The 18,761-nt window shown below is 42.9% G+C and overlaps 2 protein-coding genes across 3 annotated transcripts in view; one reads left to right on the forward strand and one right to left on the reverse strand.

Annotated features, from left to right (window-relative positions):
• The first annotated feature begins 8,231 nt into the window (after positions 1–8,231).
• Positions 8,232–8,936, forward strand: LOC106564414 (centromere protein O-like). Its single transcript, XM_014130504.2, has one exon. The coding sequence runs from the start codon at positions 8,340–8,342 to the stop codon at positions 8,934–8,936; it is 597 nt and encodes a 198-aa protein (XP_013985979.2). The 5' UTR covers positions 8,232–8,339.
• Positions 8,937–9,753: 817 nt separating this feature from the next.
• LOC106564402 (uncharacterized) overlaps positions 9,754–18,761 on the reverse strand; it is a 31,353-nt gene continuing 22,345 nt past the window's right edge. The window contains exon 2 of one of the 2 annotated variants that reach the window (XM_082958711.1): positions 9,754–11,246. In XM_082958711.1, the coding sequence (XP_082814837.1) occupies positions 10,279–11,246 (968 nt within the window). In that variant the 3' untranslated portion in view covers positions 9,754–10,278. The remainder of the gene's footprint in view (positions 11,247–18,761) is intronic. The other variant, XM_082958713.1, reaches the window with a different exon arrangement.

Consider the following 18,761-nt stretch of genomic DNA (forward strand, 5'->3'; position numbering starts at 1 on the left):
TCTAAGAACTTTAAACTCCATCATCATTATCAGTTATACAAATTCCCTTAAAATTAGTATAACAAATTACCTTAAATTCACTATCCAAATGGCTTTTCAATGAGGCTGATCAGACCGCAAAGAAAAGGTCACCAGAGAAGTCAAAAGTCATACCACCCTTTCAGAACCGTGTTTCTTACTATATTAGACAAATGAAGAAAAAAACCATCACACATTTTGGATCCTAGGTTCCCAGAACATTTCCCTTATCCAAAGACTTCACGTGTTTAATTAAAACTCAGAAAACAAAACTTCAACGATTCCATGTGTGTGTACCTTCTAAGATTCCATATGTGTGTGTACCCCTTTAAGATATCGTGGCTTCTAGGTGTACAGCAGGAACACTATTAGCTCTCCAATTTAGCTTCCTGCGATACCTATCGGTTGAGGGACTGTGTTGATCTCCACTAATCATGTCTACCCAGTCTGTGATTTTCCTCCCCTGTGACACCCACTGGCTCGTGTCCTCCCACCTGATGAGTGCTCCCTAGCGAGAGATACATGGGGACTCCACCTTTCTCTTCCTCCTCTGAGTCTGGCTGTGGGCACCTGACCTTTTTCTCTTTGTATTTGTCTCGACCCCATCTCTTGCCTCTCCTGTCTTCTTTATTTTTACAATCATGGTGATTATGGCCTACTTTATTGCAGTGGTTACACGGTGCTTCACAATTTCTAGCAAAATGTCCTAGCTTGTCCCAATTGAAACATTTGAATCCCTCTCTCTCTCCTACCCTGCTTTTGCGTTCTTTTCTGTCACCTCTACCCTTCCCTGCAATCTCTCCTAGAGTGGCCATCAAATAATCCGCTCCGTTCTGTTCCTTCTTTTCTTTCTCACTTTTCCCATGCTGCTCATAGTGAACTGCATATCTCTTCACTTCTCTCAGCTCTGCTAGCCCCCACCCTACGAGGTTCTGTTTGATGGCACGACTTATCTCGGGACGCATTCCACTGAGGAAAGCAATTTTTCATTGCTAATAATACGGGGCATCAAATCCATCCACTACCAGGGGTTCTATTAACCCACTATTTGCGTTGAACACGTCCTTTAATCTCTCTAGGTATTGGCTTATAGTCTCACTGTCTTCTTGTTTACACTCGTGGACCTTAGAGAAATCTGCATGTCGGTGATAGTGGTCCCTCAGATTATTATACAGCTGTGTGATTTTCTCGACATACTGTCCATCTATCGCCCAGGGCACTACTACCAAATCACCATGTCCTGGTACCCAATTTCCCCAAACTGCTGCCCAATCTTTTCCCACCAGCTGTCTAACTGCTCTCTCTACTTCACACATCAATAACCAGAAACTATCACAAAGCTTTAACGATTCAACTATCCAAACCTGAACCGCTTTACAGCCAATATACACTGCTCAAAAAAATAAATAAAGGGAACACTTAAACAACACATCCTAGATCTGAATGAAAGAAATAATCTTATTAAATACTTTTTTCTTTACATAGTTGAATGTGCTGACAACAAAATCACACAAAAATAATCAATGGAAATCCAATTTATCAACCCATGGAGGTCTGGATTTGGAGTCACACTCAAAATTAAAGTGGAAAACCACACTACAGGCTGATCCAACTTTGATGTAATGTCCTTAAAACAAGTCAAAATGAGGCTCAGTAGTGTGAGTGGCCCCCACGTGCCTGTATGACCTCCCTACAATGCCTGGGCATGCTCCTGATGAGGTGGCGGATGGTCTCCTGAGGGATCTCCTTCCAGACCTGGACTAAAGCATCCGCCAACTCCTGGACAGTCTGTGGTGCAATGTGGCGTTGGTGGATGGAGCGAGACATGATGTCCCAGATGTGCTCAATTGGATTCAGGTCTGGGGAACGGGCGGGCCAGTCCATAGCATCAATGCCTTCCTCTTGCAGAAACTGCTGACACACTCCAGCCACATGAGGTCTAGCATTGTCTTGCATTAGGAGGAACCCAGGGCCAACCGCACCAGCATATGGTCTCACAAGGGGTCTGAGGATCTCATCTCGGTACCTAATGGCAGTCAGGCTACCTCTGGCTAGCACATGGAGGGCTGTGTGCCCCCCCCCCCCCCAAAGAAATGCCACCACCCAACATGACTGACCCACCGCCAAACCGGTCATGCTGGAGGATGTTGCAGGCAGCAGAACGTTCTCCACGGCGTCTCCAGACTCTGTCACATCTGTCACATGTGCTCAGTGTGAACCTGCTTTCATCTGTGAAGAGCACAGGGCACCAGTGGCGAATTTGCCAATCTTGGTGTTCTCTGGCAAATGCCAAACGTCCTGCACGGTGTTGGGCTGTAAGCACAACCCCCACCTGTGGACGTCAGGCCCCCATACCACCCTCATGTAGTCTGTTTCTGACCGTTTGAGCAGACACATGCACATTTGTGGCCTGCTGGAGGTCATTTTGCAGGGCTCTGGCAGTGCTCCTCCTGCTCCTTCTTGCACAAAGGCGGAGGTAGCGGTCCTGCTGCTGGGTTGTTGCCCTCCTACGGCCTCCTCCATGTCTCCTGATGTACTGGCCTGTCTCCTGGTAGTGCCTCCATGCTCTGGACACTATGCTGACAGACACAGCAAACCTTCTTGCCACAGCTCGCATTGATGTGCCATCCTGGATGAGCTGCATTACCTGAGCCACTTGTGTGGGTTGTAGACTCCGTCTCATGCTACCACTAGAGTGAAAGTACCGCCAGCATTCAAAAGTGACCAAAACATCAGCCAGGAAGCATAGGAACTGAGAAGTGGTCTCCACCTCCAGAACCACTCCTTTATTGGGGGTTTCTTGCTTATTGTCTATAATTTCCACCTGTTGTCTATTCCATTTGCACAACAGCATTTGAAATTTATTGTCAATCAGTGTTGCTTCCTAAGTGGACAGTTTGATTTCACAGAAGTGTGATTGACTTGGAGTTACATTGTTGTTTAAGTGTTCCCTTTATTTTTTTGAGCAGTATATATATAGCCCAGCGAGCGCGCAAACAACGTTCTGCTTTACCTCTATCGTAAGATTAAAACATATGTTACAACTTTCTCCTCTCTTTCGGCTTCACACTTATGAAATGTCTATGACTTTAAATGTACCATGTAAATCGCCAGATTTATAAAATACTTAATACAACTCCTTTCAAATAAAAAACACACTTCGGTGGGTAATATTCTATCGCAATCACCTATCCGCTCATTAAAAATCATTAGATTTAGGTAACTGTCTCTTCAATTTAAACTAAACAAGCTATCAAAACGTTCGGTTTATACCTTAAACCTGTTGAGGATAGGGGGCAGTATTTTCACGGCCGGATGAAAAACGTACCCAAATTTAACTGGTTACTACTCTTGCCCAGAAATGACAATATGCATATTATTAGTAGATTTGGATAGAAAACACTCTGAAGTTTCTAAAACTGTTTGAATGGTGTCTGTGAGTATAACAGAAATCACATGGCAGGCAAAAACCTGAGAAAATTAAACCAGGAAGTGGAGGATCTGAGAATTGTAGTTCTTCTTTCTAGTCCCTTTCGAAACTACAGTGTCTGTGGGGTCACGTTGCACTTCCTAAGGCTTCCATTGGCTGTCAAAAGCCTTCAGAAAGTTGTTTCATCCATCTCCAGTAACCGGGCAGAGTATAGGAGCTCAGTCACTGAGTGGACTGCCTGGGGACAAAGGGATCGGATATGCACGGTCCCGCGAGTGTGCTGTTCCTTCTTTTTCTACTTGAATGAATACGCTATTGTCCGGTTGGAATATTATCGCATTTTTACGTTAAAAATACCATAAAGATTGATTTTAAACAACGTTTGACATGCTTCTAAGTACGGTAATGGAACATTTTGACTTTTTGTGTCTCGAATTACGCTCGCGCATTATGCCTTTGGATAGTGACCTGAACGCACAAACAAAACGGAGGTATTTGGACATAAATATGGATTATTTTGAACAAAAACAAAATTTCTTGTGGAAGTAGCAGTCCTGTGAGTGCATTCTGACGAAGATTAGCAAAGGTAAGAGAGTATTTATATGTGACCCCGAACTTGGTGGGTGTCTGTATAGCTTGCTGTGATGGCGAGCTATGTACTCAGAATATTGAAAAATGTGCTTTCCCCGTAAAGCTATTTTAACCTGTTGGGGCTAGGGGGCAGTATTTGCACGGCCGGATAAAAAACGTACCCGATTTAAACTGGTTACTACTCTTGCCCAGAAACGACAATATGCATATAATTAATGTATATTTGGATAGAAAACACTCTAAAGTTTCTAAAACTGTTTGAATGGTGTCTGTGAGTATAACAGAACTCATATGGCAGGCCAAAACCTGAGAAGATTCCATACAGGAAGTGCCCTGTCTGACAATTTGTTCTCCTTCTGTGGCATCTCTATCAAAAATATAGCATCTCTGCTGTAACGTGACATTTTCTAAGGCTTCCAATGACTCTCAGAAGGCGCCAGAAAGTGGAATGACGTCTCTCCTGTCTCTGGGCGAAAAACAGCAGGAGATTTTGTGAGTGGTCAGGCTGGGAACAGTGACACTGGAGATGCGCGTTCATGAGAATTCTCCATTTTTTTCTTTCAGCCTTTGAATGAATACAACGTCGCCCGGTTGGAATATTATGGCTATTTTACGAGAAAAATAGCATCAAAATTGATTTTAACCTCTCTAGGGTATGTGGGACGAAATCGTCCCACCTAGTCAACAGCCAGTGGAATCGAGTGGCGCGATATTCAAATACCTTAAAAATGCTACTACTTCAATTTCTCAAACATATGCCTATTTTACACCATTTTAAAGACAAGACGCTCCTTTATCTAACCACATTGTCCGATTTCAAAAAGGCTTTACAACGAAAGCAAAACATTAGATTTTGTCAGGAGAGTACCCAGCCAGAAATAATCACACAGCCATTTTTCAACCTAGCATATAATGTCACAAAAACCAAAACCACAGCTAAATGCAGCACTAACCTTTGATGATCTTCATCAGATGACACACCTAGGACATTATGTTATACAATACATGCATGTTTTGTTCAATCAAGTTCATATTTATATCAAAAACCAGCTTTTTACATTAGCATGTGACGTTCAGAACTAGCAAACATACCAAAAACTTCCGGTGAATTTACTAAATTACTCACGATAAACGTTCACAAAAAACATAACAATTATTTTAAGAATTATAGATACAGAACTCCTTTATGCAATCGCAGTGTCAGATTTTAAAATAGCTTTTCGGCAAAAGCACATTTTGCAATATTCTGAGTAGATAGCTCGCCATCACGGGCTAGCTAATTTGACACCCACCAAGTTTGGCACTCACCAAACTCAGATTTACTATAAGAAAAATTGGATTACCTTTGCTGTTCTTCGTCAGAATGATCTCCCAGGACTTCTACTTCATCCACAAATGTTGTTTTGGTTCAAAATAATCCATAGTTATGTTCAAAAATCCTCTGTTTTGTTCTTGCGTTCAAGACACTATCCGAACGGTGACGCGCGGACGCATGTCGTGACAAAAAAATTCCAAAATATTCCATTACCGTACTTCGAAGCATGTCAAACGCTGTTTAAAATCAATTTTTATGTGATTTTTCTCGTAAAATAGCGATAATATTCCGACCGGGAGACGTCTTTTTCGTTCAAAGACTGAAAATGTAAAATGGACTCTTCACGTGCATGCGCGCCCCCGTCTCATTGTTCTCAGATCGACCACTATCCAAATGCGCTACTGTTTTTAAGCCTGGGACTGCAAAGTCATCATTCAACGTTCTGGCGCCTTCTGAGAGCCTATGGGAGCCTAAAGTTTCTAAAACTGTTTGAATGGTGTCTGTGAGTATAACAGAACTCATATGGCAGGCAAAAATCTGAGAAGATTCCAAACAGGAAGTACCCTCTCTGACCATTCCTTGAGCTTCTTGGCTCTGTTTATTGAAAACGTAGGATCTTTGCTGTAACGTGACATTTCCTACGGCTCCCATAGGCTCTCAGAACCCGGGAAAAAGCGGAATGATGTAATTCCAGCCGCTGGCTGAAAAACATTAGCGCCTTTGGTAAGTGCTCTATTAGGGGACCATCAGACTGAGGCTCGTGCACGAGGGGATCCCATGTTTTTATTTTCTCTCTCTTTGAAGGTAAACACGCTTTCCCGGTCGGAATATTATCGCTTTTTTACGAGAAAAATGGCATAAAAATTGATTTTAAACAGCAGTTGACATGCTTCGAAGTATGGTAATGGAATATTTAGAATTTTTTTTGTCACGAAACGCGTCGGGCGCGTAACCCTTATTTACCCTTTCGGATAGTGTCTTGAACGCACGAACAAAACGCCGCTATTTGGATATAACTATGGATTATTTGGGACCAAACCAACATTTGTTATTGAAGTAGAAGTCCTGGGAGTGCATTCTGACGAAGAACAGCAAAGGTAATAACATTTTTCTTATAGTAAATCTGACTTTGGTGAGGGCTAAACTTGGTGGGTGTGTAAATAGCTAGCCCTGTGATGCCAGGCTATCTACTTAGAATATTGCAAAATGTGCTTTCACCGAAAAGCTATTTTAAAATCGGACATAGCGTGTGCATAAAGGAGTTCTGTATCTATAATTCTTAAAATAATTGTTATGTTTTTTGTGAACGTTTATTGTGAGTAATTTAGTAAATTCACCGGAAGTTTGCTAGTTCTGAACATCACATGCTAATGTAAAAAGCTGGTTTTTGATATAAATATGAACTTGATTGAACAAAACATGCATGTATTGTATAACATAATGTCCTAGGGGTGTCATCTGATGAAGATCATCAAAGGTTAGTGCTGCATTTAGCTGTGGTTTGGATTTATGTGACATTATATGCTAGCTTGAAAAATGGGTGTCTGATTATTTCTGGCTGGGTACTCTGCTGACATAATCTAATGTTTTGCTTTCGTTGTAAAGCCTTTTTGAAATCGGACAGTGTGGTTAGATAAAGGAGAGTCTTGTCTTTACAATGTTGTAAAATAGTCATATGTTTGAAAAATTGAAGTTTTTGTATTTTTGAGGAATTTGTAATTCGCGCCACGCCCATCATTGGCGATTGGAGCAGGTGTTCCGCTAGTGGAACGTCTAGATGTAAGAGGTTTTAAACAACCACTAACAACCGTATCTTTCCAGACAAAACATACCAACAGTTGAATGACAATCAGCACCTCAAATTTTAATCCGCTGATGCATAGGCTGAGAAACGAACCCGAGCCTCCCGCATGGCAGGCGAGAATTCTACCGCTGAACCACCAACGCGCTCTCTAGCAAAATTACCCGGTTTGTGACAGTTAAAGCATCTATTTCCCCTTTTCTTTTGACTGTCTCTATCCACTTTTCTTGACTTCCTCCCTTTCTGTGTCTTGGTGGGGGCCTTGGGAGTCCTCTCCATCTGAGAGGATTTACTACTCATGTTTGTTCAATTACTATCGTAGTTATTCTGCTCCTTCTTACAGTCTGTGTCTACTTGCTATTAATCTTTATGTGTATGCTATTTACCGTTGTTAACCTAGAATTGAAGAATAATTATTCGTATGGACCCTGACACATTGTTTATATCTCACATGTAGACGAACCAATACCTGTCTTTTCTCGCGACTGTTGACTGAACAACATATTCATCTCACACGCGAACAATTATCCTAGAATAATTATTCTATCTCTCTCTAAACTTTTTCTATAGAGGTGTCTGTTGATCGAACATTAGGTCGCATACGTATGTAACTATAAGCTATTTTCCAGGGGTCATAAGGCCCTAGTTAACGGCCTATTTATCTGTTACTCCTTGTAAATGTTGACTTTAATATCCCGTATCTCACTCCGCTATATTAGGTTTCCCTTCTTCAATGGATAATCAGACCTAAATGGACACCCCCCTAAAGATCTGACTATCCCCTTCTAACGAATTTCCCCTTACGTCTGTTGACCCTTTTCTACGTTTTCAGGTCTCACCATAAGCGCTAGTTTAGTTCTATGCAGTGGCCACAGTTGCACAGGGTCATTACGGACCCTGTTTCGACATTTTTGAATTTACAACTAATTCCTGTCTTCCATTTTCACAGAATACTTGGTTGCCTTTAAAACATTTTTCTCTATGCAAACTTATGAAGATAGGTCACCAGCTATAACCTCCGTAGATTTCAGCGTCTAACACCCAGAGTACATTAATATATATATATATATAATACGTCTCTCCAGAAGATGAGAACTCTACTGGACTGAACAGATGTTCCATATGAGAGGAATGAGGATGTTGATGACCTGGAAGATGGCTCAGATAACTCACAACTTCTGCTGATGATGGCCAGACACACACAACTGAAGGACCTGCTTCATGCTCACCATCTTATAGGTGGGTATGATGTCCTCCAGACTCGTAAAGGTAAAGGAGTGTGTGTCTCGTTGGCCACTGCATACGAAGGCGTCTACCTTGAGACATATAACCTGGAGATAGATCTGGGATCTAATCTGAGGATCTGCCGGCATAACATCCCTCCGTTCATCCCCTTGGAGAGGCTTGTTACGCAGGGCAACATGCAGACAGACATCAGGGACTTCCTGGACACCCTCAGCCAGTATCTCAATGCCTACGCTGGCCGCAAGCAGCAGCTACACCTCACCAAGGAGATCCATAGCTCTGTTCAGGTGGCGGAAAGTAATGCTCTCTGCACTATACTGGTGCTGATGTTCATTATACCAGGAGAGAAGGCTGAGGCTACACTGTGTACACTGCAGTATGCTGACCACACACGCCTGCCCACCCGGGTTAACATAGAGTCTGAAGACACTGCGCTGGTGAGTTCTCCACAATGGAAGAAGAACCAAGCCCTACTCCTGGGGACTCCATTACACACAGCCTTGGTGACCATGAAGAAGAATGGCAATATCGCTTAATCTGATCACAGTATGCTGTAAATACGCTCATGACTGAATAATTGTTTATGTCAATGTATTTCATTTATTTAACATATCTTTTTATACTCATTTCATTGTCAGTCTTCCCTGTGGCTCAGTTGGTAGAGCATGCTGTGTGCAACACCAGGGTTGTGGGTTCGATTCCCACGGGGGGCCAGTACAAAAAAATTAAATAAAGAAAATGCATGAAATGTATGCATTCACTACTGTAAGTCGCTCTGGATAAGAGCGTCTGCTAAAGGACTAAAATGTAATTAAAATCCTTTAATTGCTCCCGCCTTTCACTCTCACATCAATCGCTTTTGCGTTTCATAATTTAATGCCAACATACAGGTGTATCACTCATTTCATCATGTAATGCAGACATACAGGTGTATTACTCATTTCATCATCTAATGCCAATATACAGGTGCATCACTCATTCATCCTTTAATGTAATCATACAGGTGCTATCCCCCAAAACAATGAATAAAGCGCACTGACCTTGTTATTTGCAGCTGAGGTTTCAATGTTGGTAGAATCTCGTCACCGCCTCTGTCGCATACCAGTTTGCCACGGGCCTGTAAAGAACCCTCAGCAAGGGGCCAGGTCTTTAATCTATGGATATTTCATTCGCCCGTGCACGGTTTCGGTGTCTCCCTGGACCGACAGAAGCAGATTTTGAGATCCGGCTCGAAAAGGACCAAGCTGTCAAAGGAATTATTCTATCCCAATGATAATAATTAACAATCAATAAGCCTTGACTAATTCCCAAGGTTTGTAAGACAATGGGGTAATAATTAGGCAAGGACTCTGGTTTCTGCAAAAGGTTCGTACAGTTTATTCAGAGAACGTTCTGCCCAACATTAACAAAGAAGTTAATTTTATGCTCTCTCTCCACTTACGCACACCTCCACACCAAAAGTAGATAACCTACGCACACACATACAGTAGGTGAACAGTATCTCTCCCTTGACTTCCCACCACTGTTAATCACTATCCAGCACTGCCTGTTCCTTTCCCCCGAGATTAGGAGAACCTTGAAGGCTACTCCCATATTTCCTCCAAAGCCTCTCAAAGTTGCTAGGTCAGGTAGAACAAATGTCTACTGTTCTCTTAGGTCCTCTAATACACACACACACTTTTCTCTCCCTCTCCAGCCTCTACAAAGACCTTTATGGGACTTACAGTCAGTACTTTAATTATTCATTATACATGCTACATCAACAACTAATTAGATACGTTTCAGAGTGGATTCTTTATTCATTTACTTATAATCATTTATTTCACTTATCACAACTCCATGTATTTTCTGATATTTGATCAGAGATCTTTTATCAGATTATCTCTGGTCACAGCTATGAGATTTCTCTCCTGTGTGTGTTCTCTGGTGTACTGTCAGATTGCCAGATTGAACAAAACTCTTCCCACATTGATCACAGCTATAAGGTTTCTCTCCTGTGTGTGTTCTCTGGTGTACTGTCAGGCCGCTAGATGAAACAAAACTCTTCCCACATTGATTACAGCTATAAGGTTTCTCTCCTGTGTGTGTTCTCTGGTGTACTGTCAGAACGCTAGATGTAACAAAACTCTTCCCACATTGATCACAGCTAAAAGACTTCTCTCCTGTGTGTGTTCTCTGGTGTACTGTCAGATTGCCAGATTGAACAAAACTCTTCCCACATTGATCACAGCTATAAGATTTCTCTCCTGTGTGTGTTCTCTGGTGTATCTTCAGATGGCTAGACGTAGTAAAAATCTTCCCACATTCATCACAACTATACGGTTTCTCTCCTGTGTGTGTTCTCTGGTGTGATATCAGGCTGGTTGAATGAGTAAAACTCTTCCCACATTGAGTACAGCTATACAATTTCTCTCCTGTGTGTATTCTCTGGTGTACAGTCAGAAGGCCAGATGAAACAAAACTCTTCCCACATTCATCACAGCTATAGGGTTTCTCTCCTGTGTGTGTTCTCTGGTGTGATTTTAATTGTCCTGAGAAAACAAAACTTTTTCCACAGTCAGAGCAGCTAAAAGATTTCTCTCCTGTGTGTGTTCTCTGGTGTGATATCAGGCTGGTTGACCGAGTAAAACTCTTCCCACATTGAGTACAGCTAAAAGATTTCTCTCCTGTGTGGATTCTCTGATGAATTTTAATGCCTGCTGAGGAGGTGAATCTCTTCCCACAGTCAGAGCAGCAGTGAGTTCTCTTCCCTGTGGATCTCCGCTGGTGTTTCTTGAGGTGTTCTAACGTGGAGAGACTCTTCGCTGCCTTGTCAGCATCATGTTGTTGGTAGTCACGTCTCTCTCCTGTGTGAACAAGAAAGTCAGACAGATGATTAAAGGCCCACAACAGCGGAAATCCATTGTAAAAGGTCATGCCAACAGAGTAGCCATGATGTTGTACAACAATTGACGTCTGTAATGAATGTTAAAATTATTTGACAATTGTCTTAAAATGAGCAAGAAAAGTCATATTTTGTCTTGTTTTCACATTAGTAGTAACATCGGTGATTGTAGGCTAGAAATAAGTTATTCATGTTGTTGAAACTCTAAGCAGTGTGGCAGACTGGCTCCAGGTCATCTACAAGTCTCTGCTAGGTAAAGCCCGCCTTATCTCAACACGCTAGTCACCATAGCAGCACCCACCCGTAGCACGCGCTCCAGCAGGTATATCTCACTGGTTACCCCCAAAGCCAATTCTTCCTTTGGCCGCCTTTCATTCCAGATCTCTGCTGCCAATGACTGGAATGATCTGCAAAAATCACTGAAGCTGGAGACTCATATCTCCCTCACTAGCTTTAAGCACCAGCTGTCAGAGCAGCTAACAGATCACTGCACCTGTACATAGCCCATCTGTAAATAGCCCATCCAACTACCTCATCCCCATACTGTATTTATTTATCTTGCTCCTTTGCACCCCAGTATCTCTACTTGCACATTCATCTTCTGCACATCTACCATTCCAGTGTTTAATTGCTATAATGTAATTACTTCGCCACCATAGTCTATTTATTGCCTTACCTCCCTTGTCCTACCTCATTTGCACACACTGTATATAGACTTTTTCTACTGTATTATTGACTGTATGTTTGTTTATTCCATGTGTAACTCTGTGTTGTTGTATGTGTCGAACTGCTTTGCTTTATCTTGGCCAGGTCGCAGTTGTAAATGACAACTTGTTCTCAACTAGCCTACCTGGTTAAATAAAGGTGAAAAAAATATATATATTTTCTGCCATTTTCTTCAAATCTGAAAACAATGTGAAGCCACACCCAAATACAGAAGAATATCGGTGATGTTGTACCCACGGCAACTATTAAAACCTTCCCCAACCAGAAACCATGGATTGATGGCAGCATTCGCACAAAACTGAAAGTGCGAACCACTGCTTTTAATCAGGGCAAGGCGACCGGAAACATGACCGAATACAAACAGTGTAGCTATTCCCTCCGCAAGGCAATCAAACAAGCTAAGCGTCAGTATAGAGACAAAGTAGAGTCGCAATTCAACGGCTCAGACACCAGAGGTATGTGGCAGGGCCTATAGTCAATCACGGACTACAAAAAGAAAACCAGCCCCGTCGCGGACCAAGATGTCTTGCTCCCAGACAAACTAAACAACTTCTTTGCTCGATTTGAGAACAATACAGTGCCACCGACATGGCCCGCTACCAAAACCTGCGGACTCTCCACCGCAGCCAACGTGAGTAAAACATTTAAACGTGTTAACCCTCGCAAGGCTGCCGGCCCAGACGGCATCCCTAGCCACGTCCTCAGAGCATGTGCAGACCAGCTGGCTGGTGTGTTTACGGACACATTCAATCAATCCCAGTCTGCTGTTCCCACATGCTTCAAGAGGGCCACCATTGTTCCTTTTCCCAAGAAAGCTAAGGTAACTGAGCTAAACGACAATCGCCCCGTAGCACTCACTTCCGTCATCATGAAGTGCTTTGAGAGACTAGCAAAGGATCATATCACCTCCACCCTACCTGACACCCTAGACCCACTCCAATTTGCTTACCGACCCAATAGGTCCACAGACGATGCAATTGCAATCACACTGCCCTAACCCATCTGGACAAGAGGAATACCTATGTAAGAATGCAGTTCATCGACTACAGCTCAGCATTCAACACCATAGTACCCTCCAAACTCGTCATTAAGCTCGAGACCCTGGGTCTCAACCCCGCCCTATGCAACTGGGTCCTGGACTTTCTGACGGGCAGCCCCCAGGTGGTGAGGGTAGGAAACAACATCTCCACCCCGCTGATCCTCAACACTGGGGCCCCACAAGGGTGCGTTCTCAGCACTCTCCTGTATTCCCTGTTCACCTATGACTGCGTGGCCATGCACGCCTCCAACTCAATCATCAAGTTTGCAGAAGACACTACAGTGGTGGGCTTGATTACCAACAACGACGAGACGGCCTACAGGGAGGAGGTGAGGGCCCTCGGAGTGTGGTGTCAGGAAAATAACCTCACACTCAACGTCAACAAAACAAAGGAGATGATCGTGGACTTCAGGAAACAGCACAGAGCACCATCCCCCATACACATCGACGGGACAGTAGTGGAGAAGGTGGAAAGTTATAAGTTACTCTGCGTACACATCACGGACAAACTGAAATGGTCCACCCACACAGACAGCATGGTGAAGAAGGCGCAACATCGCCTCTTCAACCTCAGGAGGCTGAAGAAATTCGGCTTGTCACCAAAAACACTCACAAACTTTTACAGATGCACAATCGAGAGCATCCTGCCGGGCTGTATCACCACCTGGTACGGCAACTGCTCCGCCCACAACCGCAAGGCTCTCCAGAGGGTAGTGAGGTCTGCACAACGCATCACCGGGGGCAAACTACCTGCGCTCCAGGAACCTACACCACCTGATGTCACAGGAAGGCCAAAAAGATCATCAAGGATAACAACCACCGGAGCCACTGCCTGTTCACCCCACTATCATCCAGAAGGCGAGGTCAGCACAGGTGCATCAAGCTGGGACCGAGAGACTGAAAAACAGCTTCTGTCTCAAGGCCATCAGACTGTTAAACAGCCATAACTAACATTGAGTGGCTGCTGTCAACATACTGACTCAAATCTCTAGCCACTTTAATCATTAAAAATTGGATGTGATAAATGTATCACTAGTCACTTTAAACAATGCCACTTTATGTAATGTTTACATACCCTACATTACTCATCTCATATGTATATACTGTACTTTATACCATCTACTGCATCTTGCCTATGCCGTTCGGCCATCACTCATCCATATATTTATATGTACATATTCTTATTAATTCTTTTACACTTGTGTGTATTAGGTAGTTGTTGTGAAATTGTTAGATTACTTGTTAGATATTACTGCATGGTCGGAACTAGAAGCACAAGCATTTCGCTATGCTCGCATTAACATCTGCTAGCCATGTGTATGTGACCAATAAAATGTTATTTTATTTGGTACACTCAGACGAGTGCTCTGAAATCGGAGTAGATAGCCAGAGCGAATTTATGAAAGCACCCGAATGTCCATTGATAACGCAAAACGACTATACCGTTTAGCTAAGCGAAGAATGACAGGGAATAATCAAGTCAATAAACGTTGGGTAGTTAGTTAGATTATAGTTCATATACTGGCAAGTTTGATGTATATGTAGCCAACTAACGTTACGTAGCTAGTTAACATACCGGTAATAACATGCTAACAAATTGTCAGCCACAATAACGTGTAAGGTAACTTATTTGAAAAGCCATTACTTTATTACATTGCTCAACATTTGTCATAATCAGTTAAAGCAATGAATTTGTATCGGCTCTCGGCTGCATATTTTCCGCCATTTTCTTCAAATCTTAAAACAATGTGAAGCCACACCCATTTCCGGAAGAATTGCATTATGGGCCCTAAAGTACTGCGTGTATACGTCATCCGGGAACTTTTGGCATACTAACTACATCATACTATGACCAATAAGCATACTATATACTCAATTCACATCACAAATAGTAGAGTTAGTATGAGTACTCTAAAACAGCTAATGACTTATCAACAGCTCTAACAATTTGACCCCCACAGGAAATGTACACTGGCAGGTATAGAAAGACCCATTTACTGTATAACCATTGATCCTTGAAGAATATAACATATAAACGCCTCAAATGTTTCAACTGTATTACCCCACCAGAAACCAAAACATAAGCTCGTATAACGCCACTGTTTGAGAAACAAGCACTGTATAGCCTTGAAATCTGGTTAAAACTACCATTTTGACCTTATGGATGGCTAGTCCTTGTATTCATAGTGTTGTCAATTCAGGAGGTAGCCCTGAGCTGGACTCAGGTCCAGCGACTGTCAAGCCAACACCTTATAACTGTTATGCCAAGATGTCTGAACTTCTTGACGAGGTCGCTAGGTTTTGGGTTACGGTTGCTACAATAATTTTCTCTATGAATGTGAGAGTGGTTACATTTCTCCATCCCCCATCCCTCAGCTGTTTACCAAACCAAGTCTCAGGGCTGACATTTTGTTGCTGTTTAAATACTGGGTTGCCCCTTTAAAAAAGCCACACAATCAACCAACCAATCTGCAGTTCAAACAATAACAAAGCTGTAATTCCACCACTGTTTGGGTAGAAAGAAGATGGATGGGGCTGGAGAAATGTAACTAATCTCAAATTCATAGACAGACCTACGGAAGCAAGGACTGACTATCCATGATAAACATTATAGTTTTAACCATGTTGATGCTATACAGTGTTTATTTACATTGTTTCTGAACATTGGAGTAAAAAAAAAATATTTGGGGATCTGATGGGGTACAACAGTTGAACTAAGCTCATGAAGCATGTGCTATATTCTTCAAGAAACAATGGCTATAAATAAACACATTTAAAAAGTCTAAATATGGATGTAGCTATTGCATATGTAACCGATGTGAAATGGCTAGTTAGTTAGCGGTGGTGTCGCTAATAGCGTTTCAATCAGTGACGTCACTCGCTCTGAGACTTGAAGTAGGGTTTCCCCTTGCGTTGCAAGGGCCGCGGCTTTTGTGGCGCGATGGGTAACGATGCTTCGTGGGGTGTCAGTTGTTGATGTGTGCAAGGGTCCCTGGTTCGAGCCCAGGTTGGGGCGAAGAGAGGGACGGAACCTACACTGTTACATTGATGCTGTTGACCCGGATCATTGGTTGCTGCGGAAAAGGAGGAGGTCAAAGGGGGGGTGAGTGTAACCGATGTGAAATGGCTAGTTAGTTAGCGGTGGTGCGCGCTAATAAAGTTTCAATCAGTGACATCACTCGCTCTGAGACTTGAAGTAGGGTTTCCCCTTGCGTTGCAAGGGCCGCGGCTTTTGTGGCGCGATGGGTAACGATGCTTCGTGGGGTGTCAGTTGTTGATGTGTGCAAGGGTCCCTGGTTCGAGCCCGGGTTGGGGCGAAGAGAGGGACGGAACCTACACTGTTACACATATTTCCCCTTTAACACCACACATCAGTTCAACAACTGCAGAGTTTATGCCTCTGTATTTAAGACAGTACTTACTAGTGTTAATCAGGGCCCGTTCATCGTTAGAACCATTGGATGCTTTAACATGCCTTTGGGAAACTGAGCCCAGATGTCCAGTTTCCTCCTCTTCATCCAATGTGACAGTCATCTCCCCCTCCTCCTCTTTCACTCTGAACGAGTCTTCCTCTTCTTTAACTGTAACATCTTTCTCTTCTTCTTTCACTGTAACAGCCTCGACCTCTACTTGTTTTTGTATTGTGACATCCTCCTCTTCCTCGACAACGTTTAGCCACAGACCCTCTTTCTCCGTCCAGCAGACCGCCTCTTCTTTAGCAGGAGTAGAGTAGCTTAGTGAGCTCATGGTCGGGAATGTTAGCTAGCTAGGCTAATGCTAACTTAACCAGCCCGCTAGCTGACTATTAACAACAAAACCGTAAATATGAAATTAAATCAGATAACTAATTAGACGACAGAAGTGGGTTTAAAACACAGTGGCTAATATACACTAAAGCATCTAAAGAGCTTTATTGGTTCGGCAATTTTGTCTAGCAAGCTACCGGGTGGCTGACTGTTGTTGCTGTTGAAAGAAGCGTTCCGTCCACTAGATTATACGTCACACTAGCAGCATTGCCTTAAAATCGCACATCGTCATCTGCTGACTGGAGTGGGTAACGCAGTTGAGTAAAATGTATATTTAAATTATTTGACTGAAAGTTAAAGGGTAGGAAGCATGAGATTTTACTCACCAGTGTAAGAACACAGTGTGGTTAAAGACTTCGTGACTACAACTCAGTTACTATCTGGTTACCTATAAGTACAAACAGTTATGTTTTTGCTTTATTACTTATTTCCGGATATCTTCTAAACTACTAATGCACTATTTCTCAACGTCATCTGGAGAATCTACTCTGTGCTACCGAGTTTGTATGCTAGCTTGGTATCTAGCTCAAGATTGTTAATGTTAGCCACACCTCATGCAGCATGTGATTGTGTTATCTAGTGGGAACCCGTTAGCATGGTAGAGCTTCTGGACATCAGAACAACGATTAGTCACCTCGAACACGACAAATATTTTTTCTTTAACGAGTCTGACGCGAAGTATATACTGCTTTCAGGAGACCAGGCCCAAATCCCTGTCATTCACGTGAAGAAAATGTGGAGACGAGCTGCCAGACGAGCTAAATGCCTTTTATGCTCGCTTTGAGGCAAGCAACTCTGAAGCACGATTGAGAGCACCAGCTGTTTTGGACGACTGTGTGATCACACTCTCCGTAGCCGATGTGAGCAAGACCTTTAAACAGGTCAACATTTACAACGCCGCGGGGACAGACGGATTACCAGGGCGTGTACCCAGAGCATGCGCGGACCAACTGGCAAGTGTCTTCACTGACATTTTAAACCTTTCCCTGAGGTCAGGTGCCAGGACAACTACCTCTCCCTCAACGTGAGCAAGACAGAGGAGATGATCGTGGACTACAGGAAAAGGAGGGCCGAACAGGCCCCCATTAACATCAACGGGGCTGTAGTGGAGCGAGTCGAGAGTTTCAAGTTCCTTGGTGTCCACCTCAAAACATAAATGGAAAAACCAAAGACTGTAACACCTTCCCCCCTAAGAGAATGCTTACCACCAACAGACAACTTCAATTACACATTATAATCTACAATGCTTCACCTTCACCAATATAAACATGGCGTCTACTGGCTGTCAACAATTAAAAACAAGAAAAAAACTATAATTTTTTCCCCCACTACTTCTAGAACTCTCATCTTCCTTAAACTCACCAGCTTCTAGAACTCTCACCCTCTTGGAACGAGCCCAAAAACACATCTCCAATACAGAAAAACATGCAGTCAAAATAAATTTTGATCCATGGCAACGCACTGGCTAAATGCAAAACTTGTTGAATGCCCACCCCTGAGACAATCAGCAACCAAGTTGTCCTTACCACGGACGTGTGATTTCAAGAGGAAACTCCTGGAATTTCCGAAGTAACTTTCCACCTCACTGCAGAGCTTCTCTCTCTTTTCAGGGTTCACTCGATAGGCATGTTGTTGGATCGGGGCCCAGTCCCCAATGTCATGCTCTAGTACATTTGGGTTGGCACATCTGAGAATGAACCCTGATATTCTAAAAGCAGTGTTAATGTCAATATAATTGTATCCAAAAATGGTCAGTTAGTTGCATAAATAATTATGATTACTAAATGTTACATGAATTGTAAATATGAAATATTTGGTTGCATAGTCTTATTTTCAACGGCTTTTTAATGACATTTTGCTAGGTGGGATAGCCCAATGTCAAAACACAGTTTTAACGTGTCTAAAT

Source organism: Salmo salar, chromosome 12 (genome assembly GCF_965601325.2).
Source record: "Salmo salar chromosome 12, fSalSal1, whole genome shotgun sequence".
NCBI lineage: Eukaryota > Metazoa > Chordata > Actinopteri > Salmoniformes > Salmonidae > Salmo > Salmo salar.